This window comes from Rissa tridactyla, chromosome 8 (assembly GCF_028500815.1).
Source record: "Rissa tridactyla isolate bRisTri1 chromosome 8, bRisTri1.patW.cur.20221130, whole genome shotgun sequence".
Taxonomy (NCBI): domain Eukaryota; kingdom Metazoa; phylum Chordata; class Aves; order Charadriiformes; family Laridae; genus Rissa; species Rissa tridactyla.
This window is the reverse complement of record NC_071473.1, coordinates 28,429,403-28,453,949: the sequence shown is the minus strand read 5'-3', so window position 1 is coordinate 28,453,949 and position 24,547 is coordinate 28,429,403. Positions and strand designations below refer to the sequence as shown.

The following is a 24,547-nucleotide window of genomic DNA, read 5'->3' as shown; positions in this document are numbered from 1 at the left end:
CAGCCCTGGAGATAGAAGATGAGAGATGAGCTGTACCTGTTCTAATATTTACCACCTGTTGCCAAAATAAGCAGAAGCACATTCCTTGGAAACCTCACATCTGACTGGAATTTGTGGTATTTTTAATTAGATATGCATTGGTTGGACCTATGCAGGCAACGGCAGCGGGTGCACAAGCCATTTGGTGTCGGCTCCTTGCGATCACCCTTTGAAGGGCATAAGAAGCTACAAGAGCCTAGAAATGGCCTCTCTTCATCCAGGTTACAGTGGGTTTGAACCCATGTGCTAGATGGCACTCAGCTTAAGGAAAAGCATTGCCATTTGCCGCAGTTTAGTCACACTCATTTACAGTAATCCCTAATTAAACTCCTGCTCTTTTCTGGCACCAGCAAGACCTGATGCCCTGGGGACCCTGGGAGCTGAGCAGTGCAGGTAGTGCCCAGCCGGGCACCTTCCTCCGCCCCAGCAGGAAAACAAAATTTCTGTGTTCAAGATTAGTTTTGTACCCCAAATGCTTTCTTTCTAAGACAGACCCTGCCTCAAGGCTGCTGAAATGACCCGCATGGAGGGGGCTGAAGACAGGACGGACACCACAGAAGAGCAGAGTCACCCCAAATCCACCCCAAGGGAGGTGACAAAGAGAGGGGCACCGTAAGAACACACCTGCACAGCGCTTCAGAAAGGTGTCAGCTCAGCAAAGAAAGTCAAATCAGAACACGGCAGGATTTCTGCCCCAAGCTGTGAAACACGGGATTTACTTTGGTATTTTTTAACTGCTCACCAAAGAGCTGTTCTCCACAGTTCCATAAAAAACTTGAGTAAGACCAGTTGAGAAGGCAGATGAGAACAGCCAGGCAGAAGATCAATGATAAACTGAAGGAAGGCAGGCTGGTAAGACTGTAACTAAATCAGCAATTACGAAATTCAGACAATTAATAAAGAATGAATGAGCAGCAGCATTAAATGCTTAGCACATCAGAAACGAGCCTGCCCTCTGGGGCTCATTAGATACCGGCAGTGCTCAACAACGTTTCTGGGCTGTAACTGGAGAAAAGAGGTAGTTATTCATATCACACTTGTTTCATGGTTCCTATTTCAGCAATAACTAATGCAGGTATTAAAAATCATTCACTAAATTCTGTATTTTACAGTCAATATGTCTGAGTAATGTCCTTTAGAGAGATGCAGCACGAATTATAGACTTGGATCCTTGAAAAAAAATCCAAACTAATAAAAATTCCAAGGTTTTAGGTGGAGTTAGAAAACAGACAATACAGAACCTAATGTCAAGCAAAAGGACCACAGCATAGCACTAGTTCTATGCAAGTTGAGATCCTAAACTATCTCAATAAAATTAAAAGTGTACCACGCAAAGCTATTATGCTGGGTAAGAAACTTGGAGAATACATTGCTGTTTCACACTTTGCACGCATTTTGACAAAAATGTTATCTATAACACCTCTACAGCCCCGATTAAGGCGACAAAATCCACCTCACTAGTGGATATCTAGCAAGATGATGGAGCAGATCTTCCTGGGATCTCTGCTAAGGCACATGGAAAATAAGGAGGTGACTGGTGACAGTCAACATGGCTTCACCAAAGGCAAGTCATGCCCGACAAATCTGGTGGCCTTCTATGATGTTGCCACAGCACTGGTAGATAAGGGGAGAGCAACCAACGTCATCTACCTGGATTTATGCAAAGCGTTTGACACTGTCCTGCACGACATCCTGGTCTCTAAATTGGAAAAGTATGGATTTGATGGACGGACCACTTGGTGGATAAGGAACTTGTTAAACGGCCGCACTCAAAGAGTTGTGGTCAATGGCTCAATGTCCAAGTGGAAACCAGTGACGAGTGGCCTTCCTCAGGGGTCAGTGCTGGGACCAGTGCTGTTTGACATCTTTGTTGGCGACATGGACAGTGGGATTGAGTGCACCCTCAGCAAGTTTGCCGACAACACCAAGCTGTGTGGCACGGTCAACACGTTGGAGGGAAGGGATGCCATCCAGAGGGAACTGGACAGGCTTGAGAGGTGGGCACATGTGAACCTCATGAAGTTCAACCAGGCCAAGTGCAAGGTCCTGCACACAGACAGGGGCAATCCCAGGCACAAATACAGGCTGGGCAGAGAATGGCTTGAGCGCAGCCCTGAGGAAAAAGACTTGGGGGTGCTGGTGGACAAAAAGCTCAACATGAGCCGGCAATGTGTGCTTGCAGCCCAGAAAGCCAACATTATCCTGGGCTGCATCAATAGAATAATGGCCAGCAGGGCGAGGGAGGTGATTCTACTCTGCTCTGGTGAGACCCCCCTGGAGTACTGCGTGGAGCTCTGGAGTCCTCATCACAAGAAGGACATGGATCTGTCGGAACAAGTCCAGACAAGGGCAACAAAGATGACCAGAGGGCTGGAGCACCTCTGCTGTGAGGACAGGCTGAGAGAGTTGGGATTCTTCAGCCTGGAGAAGAGAAGGCTCTGGGGAGACCTTATAGCGACCTTCCAGTACCTAAAGAGGGACACTTTATCAGGGAGCGTAGCAATAGGATGAAGGGCAACGGTTTTAAACTGAAAGAGGAGAGATTCAGATATTAGGAAGAAATTGTTCACTATGAGGGTGGTGAGACTCTGGTTGCCCCAAGAAGTTGTGGATGCCCCATCCCTGGAGGTGTTCAAGGCCAGGCTGGATGGGGTTTTGAGCAACCTGGTCTAGTGGGAGGTGTCCCTGCCCATGGCAGGGGGTTGGAACTAGGTGATCTTTAAGGTCCTTTCTAATCCATTCTATGATACCAAAAATGAAGCAATGACAGAGACAGAATGCCACTGTGCTCGCAGAAAACCCCACAGCAAGGAGAGCACAGCAGTGCTCACTTTTATCTAGTTCTGGAAGAAAACACCCGGTATTTGCTATCCAAGTCAAGTGTACAAGAATTTGGCATCTACTCATTTCAGGTTGATTTTATGTGGCCTTGGCCAAGCAGGCTCCAAAAGGAAAAAGGAACAGAAGCTGCAACAATGAGATGCAGAAATGCATCCTAAAAAACCCCGGAGACATAGAAAAGTGTCATCCCAGTGGAAAGGACACTAGGAAGACAGTGTGGTCCTGGGCACACAAGCAGGGCAACATACAGCAAAGTAGAAACGTGAAATTACCTCAAACATAGCACTGTTGAAATCACAGCTAATAAAATACATCCTGACATAACATGTTCTGCTTTATCATACGCTTCAAAGAAGCAATAGAAAAGAGTTAACGAAAAGGCAGCAAGAACATGAGGCAGGTTTCCTAGACTCTTAAATCCCAGAGATTAAAACAAACTTGGTCTATTTAGCTTATCCAAAGAGTAGGCTAGGAGGGGACTTTGTCCGCAGCTCAGACCTGGGACTCAGGGGCAGCTTCCTCACCTTGAAGGCTCTTTGACTTTAGCCTGGGAGTTGAAGTTGGATCCACCCAAACTACAGAAAGACTCGTCTTTTCACAGAGAGCACAGCGGGACCCGCACTCTGAATCACGCTCACCACCAGCTTTGGGCCAATTACTCTGTATTTCTTTTTTTTAAATATTGAGGATGTCTTAGCACATATGTAGAGGTCAGCAGAGATGTGCTCTTTGTGTTTGCAGTACTGGAGAGACATACACACATCCCCAGAGTTCCTGGGCATCAGGGAGTGTTTGAAGGTGTCCAGACCAATCCCATCCATCATGCTAAGAGGGAGCAAGAAAATGGCATCGGAGCAAAATGCCAAAACAAAACGTGAGGCATTAGAGGGAACAAGAAAGAGATGGCTCTCTATGATGCATATCCAAGAACAACACTGTAAAACATCACAGGTGGGTCTGTTTTCAGTTAAAGAGTTAAGCTGAAACGTAACCATCTTTGCTGAAGTTTCCTGCAGTGAATACCTGCTTCAGGCCGATTTTTGCAGCTTCTGCAGAAATGGATCAGTAGTTTCCACAGGGAAGCATATGGCAAGGAGAACTGGTTTGGTTGGGGTTTTTTTCCACCACGAAAAACTCATGCTGGTAAAGACAGAGAGACAGATCAAGAATCACTAGGATCCTCGTTCTCCATCAGGGAAGCCTGGCCTGAGAAGGAAACATTTTCTTCTCTGAAAATTCATCCAAATTTTGCGACATTCTTCATGGAGAGTCTTCCTCTGGGCAGACTTCACTCCAGCTTGGGAAAGCTCAGCCCCTCCAAAAATCACAGCACATCACTTCACCCACCGACTCTCATCCATGGGGACACCTGAGCAGCCGGGGACCGCGCCCCTGGCTGCAGTGCCATGCTGAGAAGCAGCAGCCCTTGCATGGCCATTGCAGCCTGCCCGGGGCGAGGAGATGCGGGCAGGAGGAGGCAGGAGACCTCCAGGGCTTTCATCGTGCTTTGTACACTACAGCCCTTCTCCCTGGGACTGGGAGAGTGCTCAGCTCCTTTATCTTCTTCTCGGCTGTGCTTGTTTTTCTGCTGGCCTACAACAGACACATCCTTTCCTCCAGCTCCCTAATTAAAGGAGATCCATTCCGCAGACCAGCTCACACAATAGCTTTTGCAGCCTCTCCTCTTAAACAGATGTGATCCCTTCCTCTGCTCCCGCATGCCGCAGGAACACACCGTAACACACACACACACCCCGCCTTACAGCTCTCACAGCCACAAAACCCAGTGCCAAAATCCTTCTCACCTCGCCACAAGCTGCAAGGCGGGCTCTGATGCTGCTCTTCCCCTTCGGCCATTTGGTGTACAGCGTCGCCTGGAACAAACCTTCCTGCTGCACCAAGCCAAAACCACCAAGAATTAATTTTAGCAGGGAAGAAACCAGGGGCATGTGGCATTTTTTTTTTTTTTTTTTTTTTTTTTTTGCAAGGTTGCAGCTCCAGGCTTTGCCTCTCTTCTCAGGTGATACAGCAGAGGAGAAGACTTCAACAAGTTAAATCAAGGGGTCCTTGGCCTTCAAGAACTGGCAGAGAAGCACAAGATCAGAAAGGATCACACACAAGAGCAGCATTTAAAGTGTTGACTTCAGCTTTTTTCAATTTTAAATCAACCTGGTTCCCTGCGCAGGCATGCCTCCCTTGGAAGGAGCAAGTCTCTTAATCTCCCTGTGTCTCAGTTTCTCATCCATAAAATAGATATTAAATATTGCTTGATCCCTGACCTCATGCTTCTGAAGTTTTTTTACTCTTTGCTCTCCTTTTCCTAAGCTATTTCTCTCCTTAATCACAGAGCAAGAGACAGGTATCATCTCTGGACACGCTCACACCTGGCTGGAAGAGGCAGCTGCCCAGGACACGGCTGCCCGTGTTTCTTCTGCTCAGGTCCATGCAACATCAGCTTCAGCGGTCAGCACAAGGGAACGTTTGTAAAGAGTAAAGCACTGCCATGATGGCAGCAAACAGATGAAAGCCCTAATTTACTAAAAAACACAGGAAAATTCCATGTTGCAGTAAACCAGAAGACAAAACCTCCAATTAAAAGCAATGGCATGGGTGTGAGGAGACACAAACTCAAGGGACTGCAAAAGGGGGGTGGGTCCAGCTCTGGCCAGGAAAGTGCTGAGAGATGCCAGGATGAGTTGCAGACCCTGAAATCAGCCACATCCCAGCGTACTCCTCTCAAACCCATTTTCTCCTCTCAACAACCTCTCAGGTGCACCTGGAGCTTATTCCTATGCGCAGTTAGGAATTTACTCTAAAATGCAAAGGTAAGTGGAGACGGTTATCTTCGCTAGAAAGTTTCTAGCGGCAGAAGAGCCTGTCATCTCTCCATGACAGCGGTGGGGCTGAAGAGCACTGAGCTGGGTGTGTTATGGCTGGTGACACTGAACACAGCCCTTTGCCTCAATAACAATACTTTCTGCAGAGGTTTACACAAGTTAGAGGGTCAGGCAATCAAAGGCAGCTCTGTCACTTTGCAGAAGGAGCAGAGAGCTATCAAAGGACGATGGCTTCTGTAAGAACTCTTCAAACCCTCACAAACAGTAATTACCAGTGCTCTCATGACCCCAAAATCTCCCAGAACAAGCTGCAGACCTCACACTTGACAGCCAGGCTAAATTCAATCATGCCTGTGAGTCAGAGCGCGCAACAATCGTTCCCTTCTAGGCAGGAGGAAAAGCCAGAGCGGGCACGCAGAGAGCAGGAGAGCCACCTCGGCATTACCAGCATTTGCGTGTGCTGCAGACCTTACGTGCGCTGCTGACCTTACGTGCGTCCGTGCCCCAGCTGCGCCATGTTCCTGCGGAAAACAAGGTTTACAACACTGGACCCCCTGCTCCTACTGCTGCTGAGCCCTGGCACTGAACTGGGCTGGCTGTGCTACAAAAACCACGTCTGCAACATGGGGAGCCTTCCAACACGGAAGGCCAGGGGCACCTCTCCATCATGCATTGACTCCTCTGCGTGTTCTCTGCTAGAGCCCAAGGGCTCAATGCTTGATTGAAGTAACATCGCCAAGGAAGAACAAACATGAAGCAGGAACAAGAGGAGGGGGCACAAAAGGGGACAGACATTTGCGAAATGACTTGACAGGCTCTCCATGAATTCAGAGAGGGCTTGGAGCTGGCAGAGCACTCCCGGGCTAGGAAGGAGTGATGCTGAAGGTCTGCCCTCTCCCCCACGTTCAGGGAGCCTGGCAGCCTCCCCATCCTCTCCCTTGAGCTCCCAGCAGATATTTGCCGATGGCTCAGATGATGGCATCGGCAAGCCAGTAACGTGACTCACCACAAGCACCTCTGGAGAAAGCCCCCAGACGGGGTGCGAGGTGAGTCACAGGGAGATGCCGTTGGCTCTTGGAGAAGGAAGAAAGCCCAACCGAGGAAAGGCCAACCCAAGCAAACACAGGGCAAGGATGCAGACGGGGACATAGGGAACACAAGGCACTGCTGCCTCCCAGCTTTTTGCCAACAGCTTCAGTCCTGCCCTGGGCTCGGAGCCTACTTGGCTCCCAGCCCTCTCAAAGGCATTTGCCTGGCTACAGGCCAGCATCACCCACCAGGGGCATTGCTGCTTGAACTGGTATGTCCAGCACCAGTTGATGTGCTCCTGTCAGAGCCCTGAGCACCGCCTGCCCATGGGACTCTTGCCCAGAGGAGAAGTCCTGAGCTCCTCTGAGATACAGGAGGTATGGGGAAAACCACACAACAGCACGCACCTCCTGGCTCATCAGCCTTCTCAAAGCACGCTCCCCTGTCGAGGTTATGGTTTCCTTCATCCTCACTGGCTCCACAACTAAGCTCTCTGTCCAGCTGGGAACCCCCTGCTCTTTCCCAGGCTGGACACCCTGCCACCAAGCTCTCCTCCCCACCACGCTTTGGAGCCTGGCCACAAGGGACATGCTGCTGCCCCAACCCTGACAGCAAACTTCTAGCTAGGGTATTGCTGGGAACCAAAAGGCAATGATCTTATCATGACTTATTTATGAGGCCAGCTACCGGGTGAAGAGGAACATGCAGGGTGGTTGCAACTAGATGATCTGCAAGCTCCCTTTCAGCTCTAACCTTTCTATGATTTTATGCCTGTTCCTTGTCTCCTCAGGACCCATCAGGTCGTGTGTCTGTCTCAGACCAGTCATTCCTGCCACCGCATGACCCCACAAGCCCAGCAGACAGCTGGCACAGGCAGTACTTGCTCACATCTGCCCGGGAGCACCTTCCCAAAGTCCATCTGGCAAGCAGTGGCAAAGCTCCATCCCTACTGGGCTTCCTTGGGGGCTCAGACCTCACTTTCCAGCGCTAATGGCTCACACTTCACACCTTCTTACCAGTTCAGATGCCTGCCCTCTGCCACACAGAGTCGTTCACCTCCTTAAACTTGTAATTTTACTGCATGTGCATTACGAGAGTGTACGTACAACTCACACTACTTAACGCTGCCAGTAACCTTCAAAGCTTCACTGGAAAGCCCTCGCCACATCCTGCCCATGATATTAAAATGGACAGCAAAGCCAGGGCCACCACGCTTTGGCCAACTCTCCTGGAAAGCATGCCTCCCTTATGGGCAGTCTTAGTCAAAAGGCTGCTCCGGTGAATCTGAGTACTAATTTAACCAGTTTATTGATTAAATACTAACCACAGGATGAGATCCTGACCTACTTCATGCAATCAAGTAGGCGGCATGTTGATAGCAATATCAGACTAGCCATTATTTTATTATGAAGTTAAGTGGCACTAGTGGTGAAGAGAGAAATGCAATGAACTTGCCCGGGAGCCTTCACCCTTCTTACTGCAACTGTCAGAGCACTGAAAGCGCAATTGAAATTATTACAGATATCCCTTTGGTTCCTCCCAGATCTAATACAACCTAATCTTGTTTATCTCGGATAATCATGTCAGGTCATTAGTGAGCCGATAATTCACCTCGCAGCGAGTGCCGCGCCGTGACTTGGCCAAGAGCAGGCTGTGCTCTTCAGGCGGTCAAAGCCTGAGCATCTCCTGGCCAGCCTGCTGCCTGTGGTCCACATCCCCCCAGGCAGGGCTCATGCTCGCAGGGCCCGCTCACTCTCAAATCCTGCTCTGTTTTACCGCAGGGACAGCCAAGGCTGTGCTGCTTCTTGCACGATTAAATAAAAAATAAAAATAAAAAAAAAAAGATGACACCATTATAAACGATCTAACACTTTTCTGAACTCGCCATTGTAGGAACAGAGGTATCTCGGAAATATTTCAACTGAAAGAGCTCAAAATCACTCCAGGTGCTCTACAGAAATAACCGGCCAAATGCAGCAATTTTCACACCAGTTCGACTGTGCATGTGGCTTGCAGGATGCAAAATCTTCCAAGCTTGTTGAAATCCGGCAATTTTGCCAATTTGCTAAAATAGAGCTCAGCTATGCAAAGCAGCAGAAGTCCAACAAAATCAGATGTACCTGACAGAGTAGGAGGTGTAAAGGAGCTAGATTTTAAAGCGATTGAAATGCCTCCTTGTTTTGAGTCTGCAAAACTCAGATGGACACTTCCCAGAAACAGGCTTGCGGAAGACTTCCACAGAAGCAGCTTTTAATAAGTGCCTATGTAGGATTTCATCCCTCTGGCACCAAAGAAAACCTGTATTAAAGCTGCACTCAGCAATCCAAGCAGCAAAAAAAAGGATGATTGCAAATTCTCTAGAATGACCACACCAAATCCCAGCCAGGTAGCACTGCCTGCACTGGAGACATGCCAGGAACATAGACAGGAAAGCATTTGCACATATTTACATCATGAAAACATTAAAAAAAAAAAGATATACCGTTATCATTGTAATTTAGGGCCCTAAGTGCTCAGACAGTCTGAAAAAAGAAGAGAAGAGGAGAGAGGAGAGAGAGAAAAAGAAAAAGAAAAAGTGTGCCCTGCAGCTAGCTCAGGCACTTTAAACTGAAATCATCAACAACTCACTAGTCCTTAATGGTTAGGAAGGTGCATCAATTGGGCTATTGCTCTCCAATGCTTTAACACCCTCTTCGGTAACTGATGGGCGTACAACCCATCCCAGACCATCATGGGTTCCCATCTGAATTTCTCAAGCTTTGACCGTGACCGGGGCAGAGCAGAAGAGCACTGTGGCACCTGGGCTGCTGCTTCCCAGTAGAGTCAGGTCAAGGAAGGTCCCCCGGGCTCACACCAACAGGACAGGTTGGCTGCAGCTTTAATGAGCATTTAATTACTGCTGAGCTTGGGATCTTTTGGCATTCAGGTGCCCAATGGTAACTATCTGGACTTACAGATCAGTTCATCACACCTTGCATCCCGAGGAGCCAAGGAGGACTTTGAAGGCAAATCTACTCCAGCAGTTTAGGGCATGAAGCAACATGGACTTGGTCACCCTGCTGTGGGATGAGGAGGAGAAGGGGGTCAGTTGTATGAACATAAGCCCAGCCGCCTGCCAGGAAAGCAAGCCCTGGCCTACTGTATTTATTAGTACTGACGTGGCCATTGGTGCCCTGGAAAAGAGCTAGAAGATGTAGGCTCTGCAGGAAAGCTGCAGCAAACACTCAGAAAATTGCTGTCCAAGTGCATCCTTGACAGGGCCAACGTCCCAGTCCACCGAGTCCTTCCAGGGCCAGGGATTTGCACCAAGGTGCAGAGCATGACAGGGCTGCGTCCGCAGCAAGCCAGCCGGAGCAGGCAGGAAACACAGGAAGGCAGAGGCAGCCAGCTGAGCACCTCCCCTTCCCTCCTCTCCCCCGAGCTGCGAGAATCCCGAGAATTCTCCAACATCCTCCTGCTTCTGGACAGAAACCGTCCCTCTGGAGAGCACCGTGAGGGTGGCCATGCTGCTGCCAGCCCTTCAGCAGCGGGAGGATGGGGACAGCATCCCTGCCCTGCAACATCGACTCCCTGGATAAAGTCCCTCTCAATCCAGATCCACGCAAGGGACCAAATTTGGGCTTGATATCTACATCTTGCTCTGGTGGAGCCATTCTGCCCACAACCTGTTGCTCTGCTTTGCTCTCAAGAGAGCAGCACCAGGGCAGCAGAGCGCAGCCAGCGCAAGAATCCCAGCAATGCTGGCTATGCCATGTCCTTCCTCTCTGCCCCCAGAAGGTCAGGTCTCCATCTAAACAGGAAGCCGGGATCAGCCAGGCCCCCGGTGCTCGCCCTCCGAGTCCCGAGTGTTGGGGAGCTGAGGGGAGGCAGTGCTGCAGGGAGATGCTGCTGCCTCATGGCCCCATCCCTCCCCAGCATGGGCAGTTACGGGGACTTCCAGGGGGCCCTCCCCCTCGAGACCCCTGCTGTGGGGCAGGGTGCTTCCTCACTTCTTTGTAGGGTCATTTTTTTCAACCATTTAGTAAATAGTGCCAAAGGCCAGTGAGCAGCTAGCGCAAAGGCAGCACTGAGAAAGGGGAGCCACAGTGGCAGAGGGGGGCAGAGAAGGTCCCCTTCCGTCACTGGCAGCAAGTAACTCAGAACACGCCAGGACATAACGCTTCCACTCTAAACCAGGGACTGCATTAAAAACCGTACAAACCTCAAGGTCAGGAGCTGCTTCACACACCACACACCAAACCACTGCAGCTTGCACTTGAACATCTCCCATCGCTGGCTTTCTGTGCCTAAATAAGCTTTTTCTTCCTCTGGTTTCCCCCAAGCCAATATTTTGGGAATCACTTTATTCCTTAAAGAACACAACTACCCTTCCGCTTTAAGAAGGACACGCATTCCTTGACCTCCAGCCAAATTCAAGCCAGCCTCCAGCACCCAGCCCAGCCAGCAAATGCCCTTGCAATGCTGCAGTAACTCTTGCTGCTGGGTGCAAGGCCAGCGCAAAACACGGGAAACCAGGGAAGGGCTTCATGTGTAAACTCCCATCAAACAAACCCTCCCGGCACCCTCTTCACAAACAGCACCCCGTGACAAATAAACAGACATTAAAAGTCTCCCTGGCAGAGGTGATCTGCAAACTCATGGCCTTTCAACGACTTGCATCTCTCTCGTCTTACACTAGATCAAGGAAATCTGAGCACGTGTTTCAAACACATTATTCATCATGAGAAATCATTATTTTACCCTAATTTGTGTTCTTTCAGCCATTCAGAGCTTTATCTATGAATTGTCTAGACTACGCTTAAGTTTATACTGGTCAACAAAAAACACAGTAGGGTTTATTTAAGCTCTGAAAGTTGTGCCAGTCCTCCCATACTGCTGCACAGTCATGTGATTTTGGGGCTGGAGTTGCATTCTTTCAAAAGTCTTATCTTGAAAGGCAGCAGAGGAAACAGCTGTTTATGAGAGCTCCTGACGGTATCACAGTTGTCCTGTCCCAAACCTCATCTGGAACCAACATGAGCAAACGTAATGCCATAAAGGACTTCCCAGCTTGGGCACCGGCCACAGCATTAACCACCACTGAGAGGACAGGGCAGTGGGTAGGAAAGCTGCTGAGAAAAGCCCACAAACTATTTACACGCTTAAATTTGAAACTTGCAAGCTGTGTCCTTGGAATATGATACTCCTCTCCTTGGGGTACACCACCCCTCTCCTCCTCTGGTGATAAGAGAAAATGAGATTATAGCAAGAGTCTGCAGGAGGGGCTGAGAGACAGCCAAGCTCTGGTAGGGCTGCTCAGCCACACGAGCTCGTGGGATCCCATGAGGCCACCAGAAAGGTAATTCATCCATTACTCAGCATCCCTGCAAGCATCCTCAGCTCCTTCAATTAAGAGTGTTATTTCCAGGAGAGAGCCATCCCTGGAAGACAGGGTAGACCTCTTGCTTGTGACCTATGGAACAGACCCAACTACCTGCGCCTGTGGCCACACAGTCCCAACTACCTATGCCTGTGGCCACACCACCATATACGTCAGACCAAGGTCCAGCCACCACCCAAAGGGCTGTCTCATGCGCCGAAGAGCAGTCAAGCTCCTGCTGTTTTGAGCCTGGGGGCAGCAACCTCACTGGGTGTGTGGTTCGCTCACCTCCCAGCCCACTCTTGAACACCTTCCAGTTGTGCAGGCGAGAGGGTGGGGAGCAGAGGAAAAGCTCCTCTCCTGGCTATCACCCAAGCATTATACGGAGAGATTGCCCCGTATCCTGACTACAAGTATTTTGGGAAGCCAGATGACTTCATTAGCAGCTGACATCCCCTGACCTACTTGCCATTAAACAAGCTCGCTGCTGGCCAGCACCAGAGCTCGTTACTCAGCACTTTAATTTGCACATTGCCGTTTACCAGGCACTAACCTGCTGGCACATCCAGGCAACACCTCTATTTTCATGCAGCTGAAGCACTTAACACAAGAAGTAAAACACAAGCATACCTCTTCCACAAGTAGTTTGCTGTTACCTTTGAATTGGGACTCATACATGAGGAAATCCTCTGAATTTTGGACGGTTTCCATCCAGGGCCAGCAGCCCCACATCTCGCACCCACCTTCCACCCCATCCCTGCCTCTGCAGCACATGCTCCCGCACAGGACACAGAACCATGAGCATGGAGACAGCCCTGCTACCACTCGGGCTGCAGCTATCCCCAGCCATGGCATGCGGGATGCCTGGGTACCACGGGGGACGGCCAGCGCTGGGGATGCTCCAAATGTGATGGTGTGGCACAAAGTCACAAGCTTGCAGTCACCAAGCCTGGGTTACATGGAGGTCTCCATGGAGAGAGTGACAGTGAAAAATACAGAGTTATGAATAACTTGGAGGATGGGACTTATGTGAGACAAGGCTGCAAGTGGAAACCGAGGAGCAGTGCCCCCACAATCCTGATGCACAAGGGGAAGGAGCATCCTCGCCACACTCACCCTGATCCGCCGCATGGCTGTCACGATCTCCACCCGACTGTTTGGCCGTGGCACATCCAGGCTCCCAATGTACTAGAGGGAAAGAAAGAACTGATTAGTTGAGTTTCCACAGCACTGGAAACCTCGTGGTCCTACCATGGCCTCGATGGCATCCCTGGATGGAACCAAGGGTCACTTCTGGGGTGTTTTGCCCACTGCACCTGAAGCCTTGCCTTGCATTCCTCCCACCACAAAGCTGTTCCCTCACCACAAAATGTTTCAAGCATTCAGCAGCCCTTATTCTAACAATAAAATAACTTCACTAATCGGGCCAGCAGGACTCATTCATCTATGCCATGATCAAAGTACATAGGTATAGGCCAATATCCCCTCAGCTGCACCGAGTCATCTATTATAGACCTGGATATTGGAATATCCCTAAAATAGCTGGGGCAACCTGTCCTGTGACAGGCCTTTCACTGCTTAATCACAGCCCTGCCAAACCCTTGGCTGTTTTTGCAGAGATGCTGAGCCTCCAGGCCAAGCCTCCAGAAGAAAGGAGCTGCTTTGCTATTCAAAGGGGACTAAAGGCAGCACTGCTGCAACCCAGCACAGAGAGACGCCGAACAAAAACCTTTTTAAAAATAAAATGGAAGAGGGCAGATTCAGAAGAAGGATCAGAAAACAGACCAGCAATGAAGAGTCAATGTAGAGCGCTAAAAACGTGTAGTTAGAAGAAAAGCATTTTGAGTCTATTTACTAGCCCCCTGTGCTCCCACACTTCATCTCGACACGAGTGCTGACGTAACCCTCGGCAGCACAGCACGGGCACTGAAGCTGGCAGGGCTATACATCCCTGTGAATATGGCTATAACCTCTGCTGACACCATGAAAACCCAGGTCACCAGTTTCAAGCACCAGCATTGAGACGGGCGCTTAAATAGCCGAACACGTGTTAGGGGTGAGTGCACCGGCAGAGGCTGCAGAGAGGCGTTGTTCCTCACCCAGCATCACTGCGGGACTCCTAGCTGGGACACTGCTGCCACCTCTACTGATGGCACAGCACAGGGGCTGCAGGATCACCTCTAGGTTTTGTGTATGTGTGCCATCCCCGAAAGCCCTCCTCGCTAAACCTCTATGCCTGCACCCTGAACTCAGTGAGCGCCCCCCCCGCACAGCTCCTGCCTCAGGTGCAGATGGAGGCAGGCATCCAGCGACCAGCACCGGGCAGTCGGTGCTGAGAGTAGACGCAAAGAGAGAGGATATAAAAATAAATACCAAACAGCTGGCGTGTTCATCACATGCGGAGCAGGCTGCCATGATGCAGGGACGCTTTATGTAACTGGGAATTAAAGCCCGCGATGCCTGCCGCTGGCAGCAGCCGCATTAACTGCCCAGACCCCAGCTCCTGAATGCCCAACTGCAAAAGCACAAGTCTCAATAAGTTTTTAGTCACGTCCCTTAAGCAGAGCCTTCCAACCCCTTCAAAGGTTCAGGTCACATTAAGAGAGGCATCCTTGACATCAATCAATTCCCTTTTCTTATACAAAGTCTGGAAATCACCAGTCAAAAGTAGGAGATGAGGAGGAGGGCTGAGGCAGCCAGATCCCTGAGCACACAGTCACCGTGCAGCACATAAGGGAAACGCCTTTCCCTGTCCTTCCCCACCAGGTGAACATCTTGGCTCCACTACACCTCTCCTTCTGAGCCTGCCCATGCCGCTCTTCTGCCAGGGACCACCCAGCACTGCTTCCCACTCACCTGCAAGGGAAACTTCTTAGCTTGAATTACAAGGAGGACAGACTTTTGCTAGCAAAGGGGACAGACAGGGGATGTCTCTCTTCTTCCAGCTATGCCCAACGGCACCAAGTCCCTGCTGCTGGAGGGGTAATCGCTTTCCTTCTCCCTGTGTTTTCCTTGCACAGGCAAGCGCAGAGTACAGCCACATGCAAGGACAGGGCAAGCGGTGGCAGGAGCAGCTTGGCAGGAGACGGCCCCATCCACTGCTGGATCCCACAGCCACGTGAATTCAAACAATGCCAACCTTCTTGTTGACGACCACAACCTCGGCCAACAGCAACACTCATTCGTGCCCGGAATTGAGACAGTCAGGGTTGGGCCACCCCATAAGCGAGTGACAGAGAAGAAACCGGACACCACTTTGGACCTCCTTGGATGGCCCTCCTGGAAAACAGCACCAGCAGTAGGAAGTGTCTTGATGCCATCCTACCTATGCCCCTTAATTCAGCTATGCCCCTCCAGCCCATGCTTGCAAACACCTGAAACAGGGGGCTCAGGTCACAAAACATGCAGGATTCACCTTTGCTCCCAAACCTGGTCTCTCCAGCATCCTGCTGCATCCCACATCCCATGGGAGTGTGCCCCACCGAAGCCCACAGCACCTCCAGCCCCAGCGTAGGCTCACTTCACAGATTACTGTGCTCACAGCTCCAAAAACACCCACCCCTCCCTCTGCTCTGGAGGCAGGTATTTTTTTGCATGTTTCACAAAACTCAACAGATGGACAAAATCTCCCCAGATTATTTTTGCCTTCAGGGCAGAAATCACATATGGGAACTGCGCTGCAGAGGAGTAACCCTTCACAATGTGATGAGTATCCTCCCAAAAATGTGGACTTGGAGGTCAGCCTTTCAGCTAAACTACTATTTCCCAGGCAAGGAGTGGGGATGGCCAGAGAAACCACCCGTATTTACTAGTGATTTGCAGCCGATAAGTGCACCGAGGGCTGCTCCTGCTCTGCTCCCCTCCAGCCCTCCTACTCACAGCACCGACTTTCATTTCAGGAAGAGGTGTGGGAAAAAGCAGGGGAGGCAGAGGCAAGGATCAGCAAAGCAGCAGGAGCCTCCGGGGTGCAGAGTTCCCCCCTCATCCCACCCCAAGGCTGAGACCCAGCTCTCCCTTCCCAGGGAAGGAGACCTAGGGACTCCCTGAGCACAGGGGCTCCCAGACCCCAGGCATGGGCTTTTGCCTGCCTTTAAAATCCGCATGCCCCAAGCGAGGTGCCAGCCACGGTGGTGGCCCTGGTCCCCGCAGGGGATGATGTCCCAGCTACCAGGTGTCAGACCAGCATCCGTCCCAGCAGGTTGATCCCACAGGAAAGGGAGGCAGCAGGGCCAGGGCTGAGCCCAGGGAGGAGAAAGGAAGGTGGCAGAGAGAAAAGGAAGGAAAATAAAGCTGTGTGAAAGAGAGCTGACAAAGAAAATAAACGAATGAAAGAACCCACCCTCCCCAAGCCACCGGGAACCAAGGAGGAAACCATATGTCCATATGCAGGATGTGGCTTTTCCAAATAATCACCTCCAGATCTGTGGCCCCACCACCCTGCCAGGGGATGCAGGGGGAGAGGTGGAGCCCCCCACCTGCACCCAAGAGCCAGGCAGGACTAGGGAGTCACCAATCCCCGTGCTCTGAAGGCAGGGGACACAGTTAGGAGGGCAGTCTCAGGCAGCCCCCTCCTCCCCGACCCAATTAGGAGAAGAAAGGCCACCCACTCAGAGCCACAGTGAATGGGCAGCTGAGGGGGTCCCTTCTGTAACGAGGCGCTCTGGCAGCCCCACAAAGGCAGCCCTCGCATTGCAAACGGCCAGAGCCACTCGGGGCTGCATCACCCAGTGGCGTGGGCAGGCACAAAGCACCTATTCTGCAGGGTGCTCTCGGTCCCCTGTGCCCCCCACTGTTCCTCATCCCCATGTGTGGGATCCAGCCTTCCAGCGGTCCTTCCAGAAAGAGCAGCCCCTCACTCTGCCATGGCACAGGCTTGGTGGCCATCACCCATCGGACTTCTCAGCACCCAAAGGGGGCTTGTGTGCTGTCCTCCTCCCATGGAAACAGGCTCCCCTTGTCTGTCACAGGCACAGCTGGAAGGAGCCCCCAGACACAGCCCACACCACACACCCTCCACCCATGGCTTACAAAAGACCTGTCCAGTTCAGGGAAACACCAGTCCTCCCCAGGCCAGAGGAAAAAAAAAAAACAAACAAGAAAACAAAGGAGAGCATTTTGCCAAAGCAATGTTTGCACAAGTCACTCAGTTTCTCATTTTTCCTTGAGGTTGTTTAATATTGCTCATTTTCTGCTGTGTCAGAAATGACTTTTCTCAGAGAAGGTGCTTTTTATGTGACAGCAGGTGGCAGATATTTTCAGAAAACCGAAGGCCGATCACATCCCTGATGGGGGGGACACCTTCCAAGGGGTGCTGATGAGATCCTTTGTGGGTGGTAGGCAGCAGTGGGCAGCGAAAGCCTTCCCAGAGAGAAGCTGCTGCCTTCCCGAGGGAGGCACGCTGCTGCTCTGCCCACCCAATACTGTGTCCAAAGGTCAGGGCTGAAACATGCCCGACGTACAGGGGGAGTCTAGATTGGCCAGCTGCCGCATTTCCAGCTTCGAAAGCCGCCCTGAGTCAGAGAGCTTGCCATGGATGAGGAGGCACTGCTTCTGCAAAAGAGCTGCAGGCAGGCAGCAGGGCAGCCAAAGGAGACACGCTGGCACCAGCCCCAGGCTGGGGCATCCCATCCTCAGGGCCAGGAGAACCTCATCCGAGCAGGGGGTCCTGCACCTGGGCTGAGGAGGGGTTACTGGAGGTACCAGCAGCTGAGTGGGAGGCATCAGATACTGGGCGTGAGGGTCCCAAGATTTCCAAAGAGTCCAGAGTGGCATGAGGCTGCACCAGGTACTGGGACACTGGCCCCATGACACACGGCTGTGCCACAAAGCAGGGGCCGAAGTGCTCGGGCACCAGTCCCCAGCCAGGTGCCCCAAGATCTGAAACCTCTTTATTTCCCCAATGCGCAGGGAAACATCCAGCCTGGCTGATAAGGGCTTCTCCCCAAGCTGTCACCATCAGGGAAAGCAAGGAGAAATACTGTTCCTGGGTCTTTTGCTGTCCCAGTGCTCCTGCTCTCCGGTCGCCCACACACAGCCCCTGCCCAGGGAGCCACAGGGCCGGGCTGGCACAGCCCTGGCTCTGCCCTGCACCCAGGAACACCCAGCCATGCTGGAAGCAAAGGGGGAAACTTTACTCAGACTGCAATGGTGCAGGCTCAGAGGCCAAAAGGGATGGAAAAGTTGAGATGTCAGCTGACTTCAATGGAAAAAAGTCCTGGCTTTCCAGCCTGAAGCCTGGCAGGAGGGTGCAGCAGGCTCTCTGCTGAGCTGGAGGTCTCCAGTCCTGCCCAGTCCTCCCTTAACCAGGCTCTGCACCCTGAGGACACCAGGGTGCACCCAGCCCTGGGACCCAGGTAGTTTAACGCAGCGTGTCGGACCCAGAGCTACACAACCCGACAGCGGGCATTAACGCAGGGACACCTCATGCCCGGCAGCACTGGTCAAGCTGATGCCCTAAGAATATTAGTGCTTACCTGCCTGCCTGAGCCTAGAAGCACTTGCAACTGCCTCTGAGCTGCACAGGGGCTCGAGTACCAGGAACACAGAGCTCTGGGGGGCCCAAGACAAGACCCCAGCCATGTACACTGTACACTGCACCCACCCTCCCCTCTCACTGGCCAAAATGGGGTTCACGCAATAAGGGCGGACACCTTTTGCAGCAGGATGCGGCCCTGCAGCAGGGACACCAGGACACAGAGCGAGGGGTTGCAGCAGGAGAGATGAAGTTTTTCCATGACAAATAAAGCAAGGCTGTCCACTCACCCACGTTTCCATCCCCCCTGCCCAGCCATGCCACCCACAGCTGCCCCCCACACAGGGGCTGAGCTTCCTGCACATACACCCAGCTACAGCATTAACAGCCGCTCGTGTACGGGATCCGCACTTCAGCAGCCAGAGAGAAGGCCTGGGAGCATCCCACCCCCATCGCTTCTTCCTTGGGACCTTCTGGCATCTGCCAGTCCCATGCGCTGCCCAGCCGGTACCCACAGTCTGGGAACACACAGCTTTGCCAAATCCTGGCAAAGCTTATTTTTTTTGCTAAGAGCTTCACTAAGCAACCTGTGAACTGACTTAACAAGTATGGCAGGAATACGCCACTGTTTCAGACGAGAACTTTTGTGGCACATGGGAAGGTTATTTATAGCCTCGAGCAAGCAATCCCAGGCTAAAAATCACACTGCAGCTTTGCTCTGGGCTGAGCAGCCCTGACAGAGCACACCGTACTCCAGAGCTGCCAGTACAAACAGCCCTCAAATAAAGCTGCCATGTCTCTCCCAGGCAGCTAAAGAGGTGCAGAGCTTCGTGAAACCTGTCTCTGGCTTCCCAGCCCTCCAGGAAAGGGAATCTCACTGGAAAGGGAGACTGAAGCAGAGGAGGGGAACTGAAGACCCCGATCGGAGCCACCTGCAACTCAACTCACTTCGAACGTTTTTATGTATGGCGCCTACATACATAAAAATATACACAAGAGTGGAAACACACACGCATTTGCTGCTTAGTGTTCACCTGAGGCTAGAACCCCTTTCCTGATAGAGTGATTATCTTTGCAGCAACCAGCAGGCACTGCCAGCGCTGGCAGCCTCAGGAACGTGGTGGCAGGTGAGCTGGAGAGGTCCACAGGAAGGGACATACTGGATCAGACTAAGTGTCCTTCATGTCCCATCTCCAAACATAGACAGCAGCAGATGCTCGGTTCAACTTCAGTTTCCCACACACAAAAGCAGAAAAAAGTACTGACAAATGACAGAAAATGCCTGGTTGCCAAGATCCCTTACATGAAAAAAAAAAAAAAGCAGCCCACAAAAACCAACCACCACCCGAACCCAAAAACCCCACCTGCTGCCCAGAAGAACAGCAATCCCCGCCCAAACCTCCAGTCCCACATTTATCCGCAAAGAGGGCTGTCGTCAGAAAAGCTGGGTCTCAGCACATGGCTTGTCCCAGCCCACGGCAGTCACGGACTGCAGGCGATGGGTTTTCCCAAGGACCATGGTTTGCTTGGACAGGGATCTTCTGGGAGAAGGGACAGCTTCTTCCCTCACCTGCAGATGGGGGAGCAGCAGAGAGGGTCTTTGCACCCACCCCATCTCCCTTCATCGGGAACCATGTACATTAGGGCACTGCAAATGGATTAACAAGCCTCAGGACTGAAGGATTAACAGCTGTTTCCAAATAATGTGTATTTGGTAGGTGGGACCTTGCTCTGGACCACAAGATCTCCAGGGGAGGACAACAGCCCAGCCCAGTGAGCACCTGAGAGCTCACTGGGCTCTCAGGGGGGACCAGTAACAGCTTCTGTGTGCACCCCAGCATTCCAATGGGTAGGGGGTCCGGCAGTGCAGTGACAGGCTCCACCACCCTATTTAATTCCCTCCACATGCTGATCTTTCTGGAGGCATTGGACTAGCCTGAGTCATGATTTCTGAATGCACAGAATTGCTGGTGTTGCACAAGCTGGCCCTTGGTTTTGCAGCATCAAGGCTTTAGGAAGATAAGGAGTAAGCTCACATCTCCCTCCTCCTCACCCCGACCAGAGCAGAAATGCTGGGTGGAGAGGTGGAGGAGGACACAAGGAATCTTTACTCTCTACATACCCATTTATTTCACCAGGAAACAATTGCACAAGTGGCAACCTATGCCTCCTGCTCCCCTGCGCCATACTGCGGCTCCCAGCTCTTTCATCCAAATGCTTCAGCTAACTCAAGAGGCCAGGCTTTTGATTCTGTTCAACAATTCAGACCACAAGACGCAGAAGGCGGCAAATGCCCTGCCTTCCCTCAGAGCCAGCTCCCCCGATTCCCAGCAGCCTGGCCAAGGCACCTCAAGGACACAGAGGGGTTTGATGCCAAGAGGGGTGGCCAATGAAAACAGATCCAAAAGTGTGAAATGTATTACTCCTCCTAAGAAGATGGAGTGGGATTTTCAAACTATTGGATTTATCTCCAGAAAATGGATTAACATAATCCTTAGAGGACACTTCGCACAGACTCGGTATCCCCGTGCCAGAGCATATGGCTGCAAGTAGCTTCAGTGGGGACACAGGAGCAGCACAAGTCTCCTGATGGCATCGTGTGTGACAACACTGATTGCCTCAGAGCGAGTCCATCCCTCCGTGCTTGAAAAGGGCCCAAATCCTTACTGCCCACAGCCACCCACCCTGGGACACTGGGACTGCCTCGGGCAAGAAGCAAGGGGAACATCAGCATGGATGCCAGCAGCTACGGATGAACCAAAACAGGCATTACATCCCCTATGTGTGCCATTTAAAGACAGAAGCAGACAGCATAGGCCTAAGTGTAAAAATACAATGAAAAATTAAAACAATAAATCAGCGCATACTGACTCAGGCCCGCGTTCCTCCCCTGCGGTGAGCCCCAAGCAAGCTCGTCAGGAACCCCGGGCTGCCAGAGCAGAGACCGCTGATCCGGCTGCTGAGGGCTGTAACACCAGGATCCCCGCCGCCCGCCCTATCAGCAATCCCAGGAGGCTTTTAGGAGACAGGCATGCGAGTCCTGGCACCCCAGATGAGCATTTTTCTTCTTTAATCTCCCCTCAAAGTTCTGCTCTAAATCAGACTTCCTCATTTTGTGACTCGCGCTGAGTGTCTGGCCAAAACAAGAGCCACGCGGGTTTAAGCGCTTGGGATTCTTGGGGATAAAAGGAACTAAAGGAGTGTAAGCATTTAATTAATCTCCAGCAATCTAATAAAAGGATGGAGTAATTGCCTAAGCCATCTGCATTCTGCATCTGGCATCAGGGGCTGGAGAAACCCAGAAATTCGGAAGCTGTGTTTTGTACGGATTGCACTTGGCATTAACGCACACCACAGGGCACAAAATAAGAGAAAGAGGAGCTAACAAAGACTAACGCGCACCACCCCATTAATGCAGCCAGACCAGCAGCACGGAAAAGAGAGGAGCCACGAGCAGACCGAGGAGCAACTGGAGCCCTGTCCCACTCCTCACCCCACAAGCTGGGCCACCCAAACCTGGTATGGAAGAGGCACAGCACTTGTGCCCAGGCACATGGGATTTAGAAGGGGAGATGCTTTGCAGCCCCCCCATGGGTGAGGGGTGAGCAGGCGCTGGCCGTAAAACAGCAATTGGCTCCAATAATCCAGGAGGGATGGGCTGCAAAGCTGAATTTGCACAGTCTTTCCCAGGAAAGAGTTGCAAAGCAGGTTTGAGTTTGCTCCATAAACAACTCCTCTGCTGTTTTGCTCTCTGCAGCACGGTGCCCACCGTCAGGCAGGCGATGGCCTTTGCAGAGGAACCCTCCCAGCTGCGAGAAGAGAGGGAAACAACACAACTTTGGCACCCTCCAAGGAGCCGCAGCCTCGTCCCCCCGGGTCAGCACACAGGAATAGATGCCAAAGCTGTGATTCTTCCTCTGCCAGCACCCAAGCTCCAAGGACAACGGTGCGCGACAGATGCACAGTGCGCGACAGATGCCTCCCTCCCTGCCACTCAAGATCTGTTCAACACCAGTTTTTTTCCAAGTCAGGGAGTATTTCGTCAACGTGACAATCATCTCCCCAAGGAACAGGAAAAGGGGCAAGACTTTGAGTTTCCCCTTTTCAAATTTCCTGGACGGCTACTTCCCACTGTACTGCCGGCCAGCACTACCTGCTCAGGGCTGGGTAACACAGACAGGTAGCTTCGCTCTTTCCCAGCCTGCTGAGAGAGCACAAGCACTCAGATTGTAGGAAGCCACAGTCTAAGTGGAGTGAAAGCCTGAAAGATCCTAAAATAAAAAAAAAAAAAAATAATAAAAAACAGCGCTTCCTGCCAAATCCATTAGCAAGAATGGTTTATGTATGTAAGGAGAAATAACAAGCTTTTATTTCAGGCGGGCGGCCCTGACCTCTTGCACTGCACCGCAAGCAGCACGCAGTTCCTCCGTCTACTCACACGATGGGTTTATCCCATTTGGAGGAGCACCAGTGTACAAGGCATCCTGCAGGACACCAACTATCCCCCATCACGCCAGTACTCCAGCGCTACCCACAGCGCTGGAAAAGCAGAGAAAAGCCCAAGCCTTTCCCGGGAAGACGCACAGAGTACCTGTCTCTCCTGGGCCAACGTCCCCAAGCAACGCCACGCAGAGCAAGGAGAGATGCAGGGCCAAGGACGGAAAGCAGCAGGGAGACTCTGCTCCAGCTTGACCCACCTGTCCAGCTTCAACATCCTTATGGGATGGGTGGGAAGCCTCACCCAACTCTTTGTGGCTGAGTTTGGGGGACAGCCGGTACCCCAATGGGAAGGGCTCCCGGGGAAAGTGGAGAAAACCCAAGGCTATAGAAAAAGGCGGCAGGGAACCCCGGGGAGTCGGGGGGTGCAAGGGCTGGGCAGGGACCCCCGCGGACCCCCCACCGGTCCCCCGCTGCCCACCTTAGCCTCGAAGCAGATGCCGTGCTGGAAGGCGTCTTCGTTGTGCAGGGGGATGCGGAGGTCGTGCCGGTCGTCCACCAGGTTGTACTTGGACTTGGCGGGCATGGCGGCCCCGCGGCGGCCGGGCTGCCCCTGCCGCGCGCCCGGCGCCGCCACCGCCGCGGAACCTCCGCCCCTCTCCGCCCGCCAGCCCCGGGGCGGGGACGCGCCGCCGCGGAGCGCGGAGGAAGGGCGGGCACGGGGCCGGCGGTGGGGGGTTGTCTGGAAGTGAAACCCCCCCCCCGCCACCTCTTCCAGAGGGGAGGAGCAGGGAAGCGTTAAAAAACGAGGCGCCGAAAGGGGCGCCGGGGAAGGCAGCGCTGACATCTAGTGCGCGGTGCCGGGTCTGCACCACAGCCCCGCCAAAGTTTCTTTTTTTTAAAAAAAAAAAAAAGGAAAAAAGGGGAAAATAGAAAAAGCCTCGTAAGCCGTCACAGTGGTGGGGGTCCAGCTCAGCCCGGGCGGTGCGCCGGTGCGGGAACGCCGTGCCGCTCCTCCCGGGGCACGCACGGCAAGCCCTGGGCTGGGAGCGGGGCTGAGAAATGCATCCCTCCTCGGTGGGAGAGCCTGGGCTGCTGCAAATACCCAGGCCAGTGAACCCCTTATCCAGAGCTTTATATCAACACTGGACACGGTGGAAACGAAGTGACCTGGAGGTGGAAAATCTCCTAATGAAAGGCCAGTCTTTATGACCAGACCCTACTATGCCCTACCTTATAAAAGCCCTGAAAGCTGTAAATGTGCTCCCCCACCCACTGATAACACCCCAGAGTTGCTTTCCAGATGTGCAGGGACCCATTCGCACAGCTCCGACTGCAAGTCCAGCCCGCTTCATCCCTTACCCCCTCCCACGTCGTGCACCCTCAGGTAGGGCTCCGTACCCCTACGCTTTAACATCCACAGACACTGCATGACAGATGTGAAGCTTGTCACACTGCAGCAAAGCTGAAGAGCTCACATTGGCCTTCACACATGCCAGAGGCACCACTTGGGACAAACCTTTCCCAGGGCAG

General features: G+C 52.2%; 1 protein-coding gene across 3 annotated transcripts in view; it reads right to left on the bottom strand.

Moving 5' to 3' along the window:
- The window catches only part of NOS1AP (nitric oxide synthase 1 adaptor protein), a 45,870-nt gene extending 22,174 nt beyond the window's left edge, over window positions 1–23,696 (bottom strand). The window contains exons 1-2 of one of the 3 annotated variants that reach the window (XM_054211213.1): window positions 23,496–23,696; window positions 13,222–13,293 (exon numbers count right to left, since the gene is read on the bottom strand). In XM_054211213.1, the coding sequence (XP_054067188.1) occupies window positions 13,222–13,293; window positions 23,496–23,600 (177 nt within the window). In that variant the 5' untranslated portion in view covers window positions 23,601–23,696. The remainder of the gene's footprint in view (window positions 1–13,221; window positions 13,294–23,495) is intronic. The other 2 variants (XM_054211211.1, XM_054211212.1) reach the window with 2 other exon arrangements.
- Window positions 23,697–24,547: the final 851 nt, after the last annotated feature.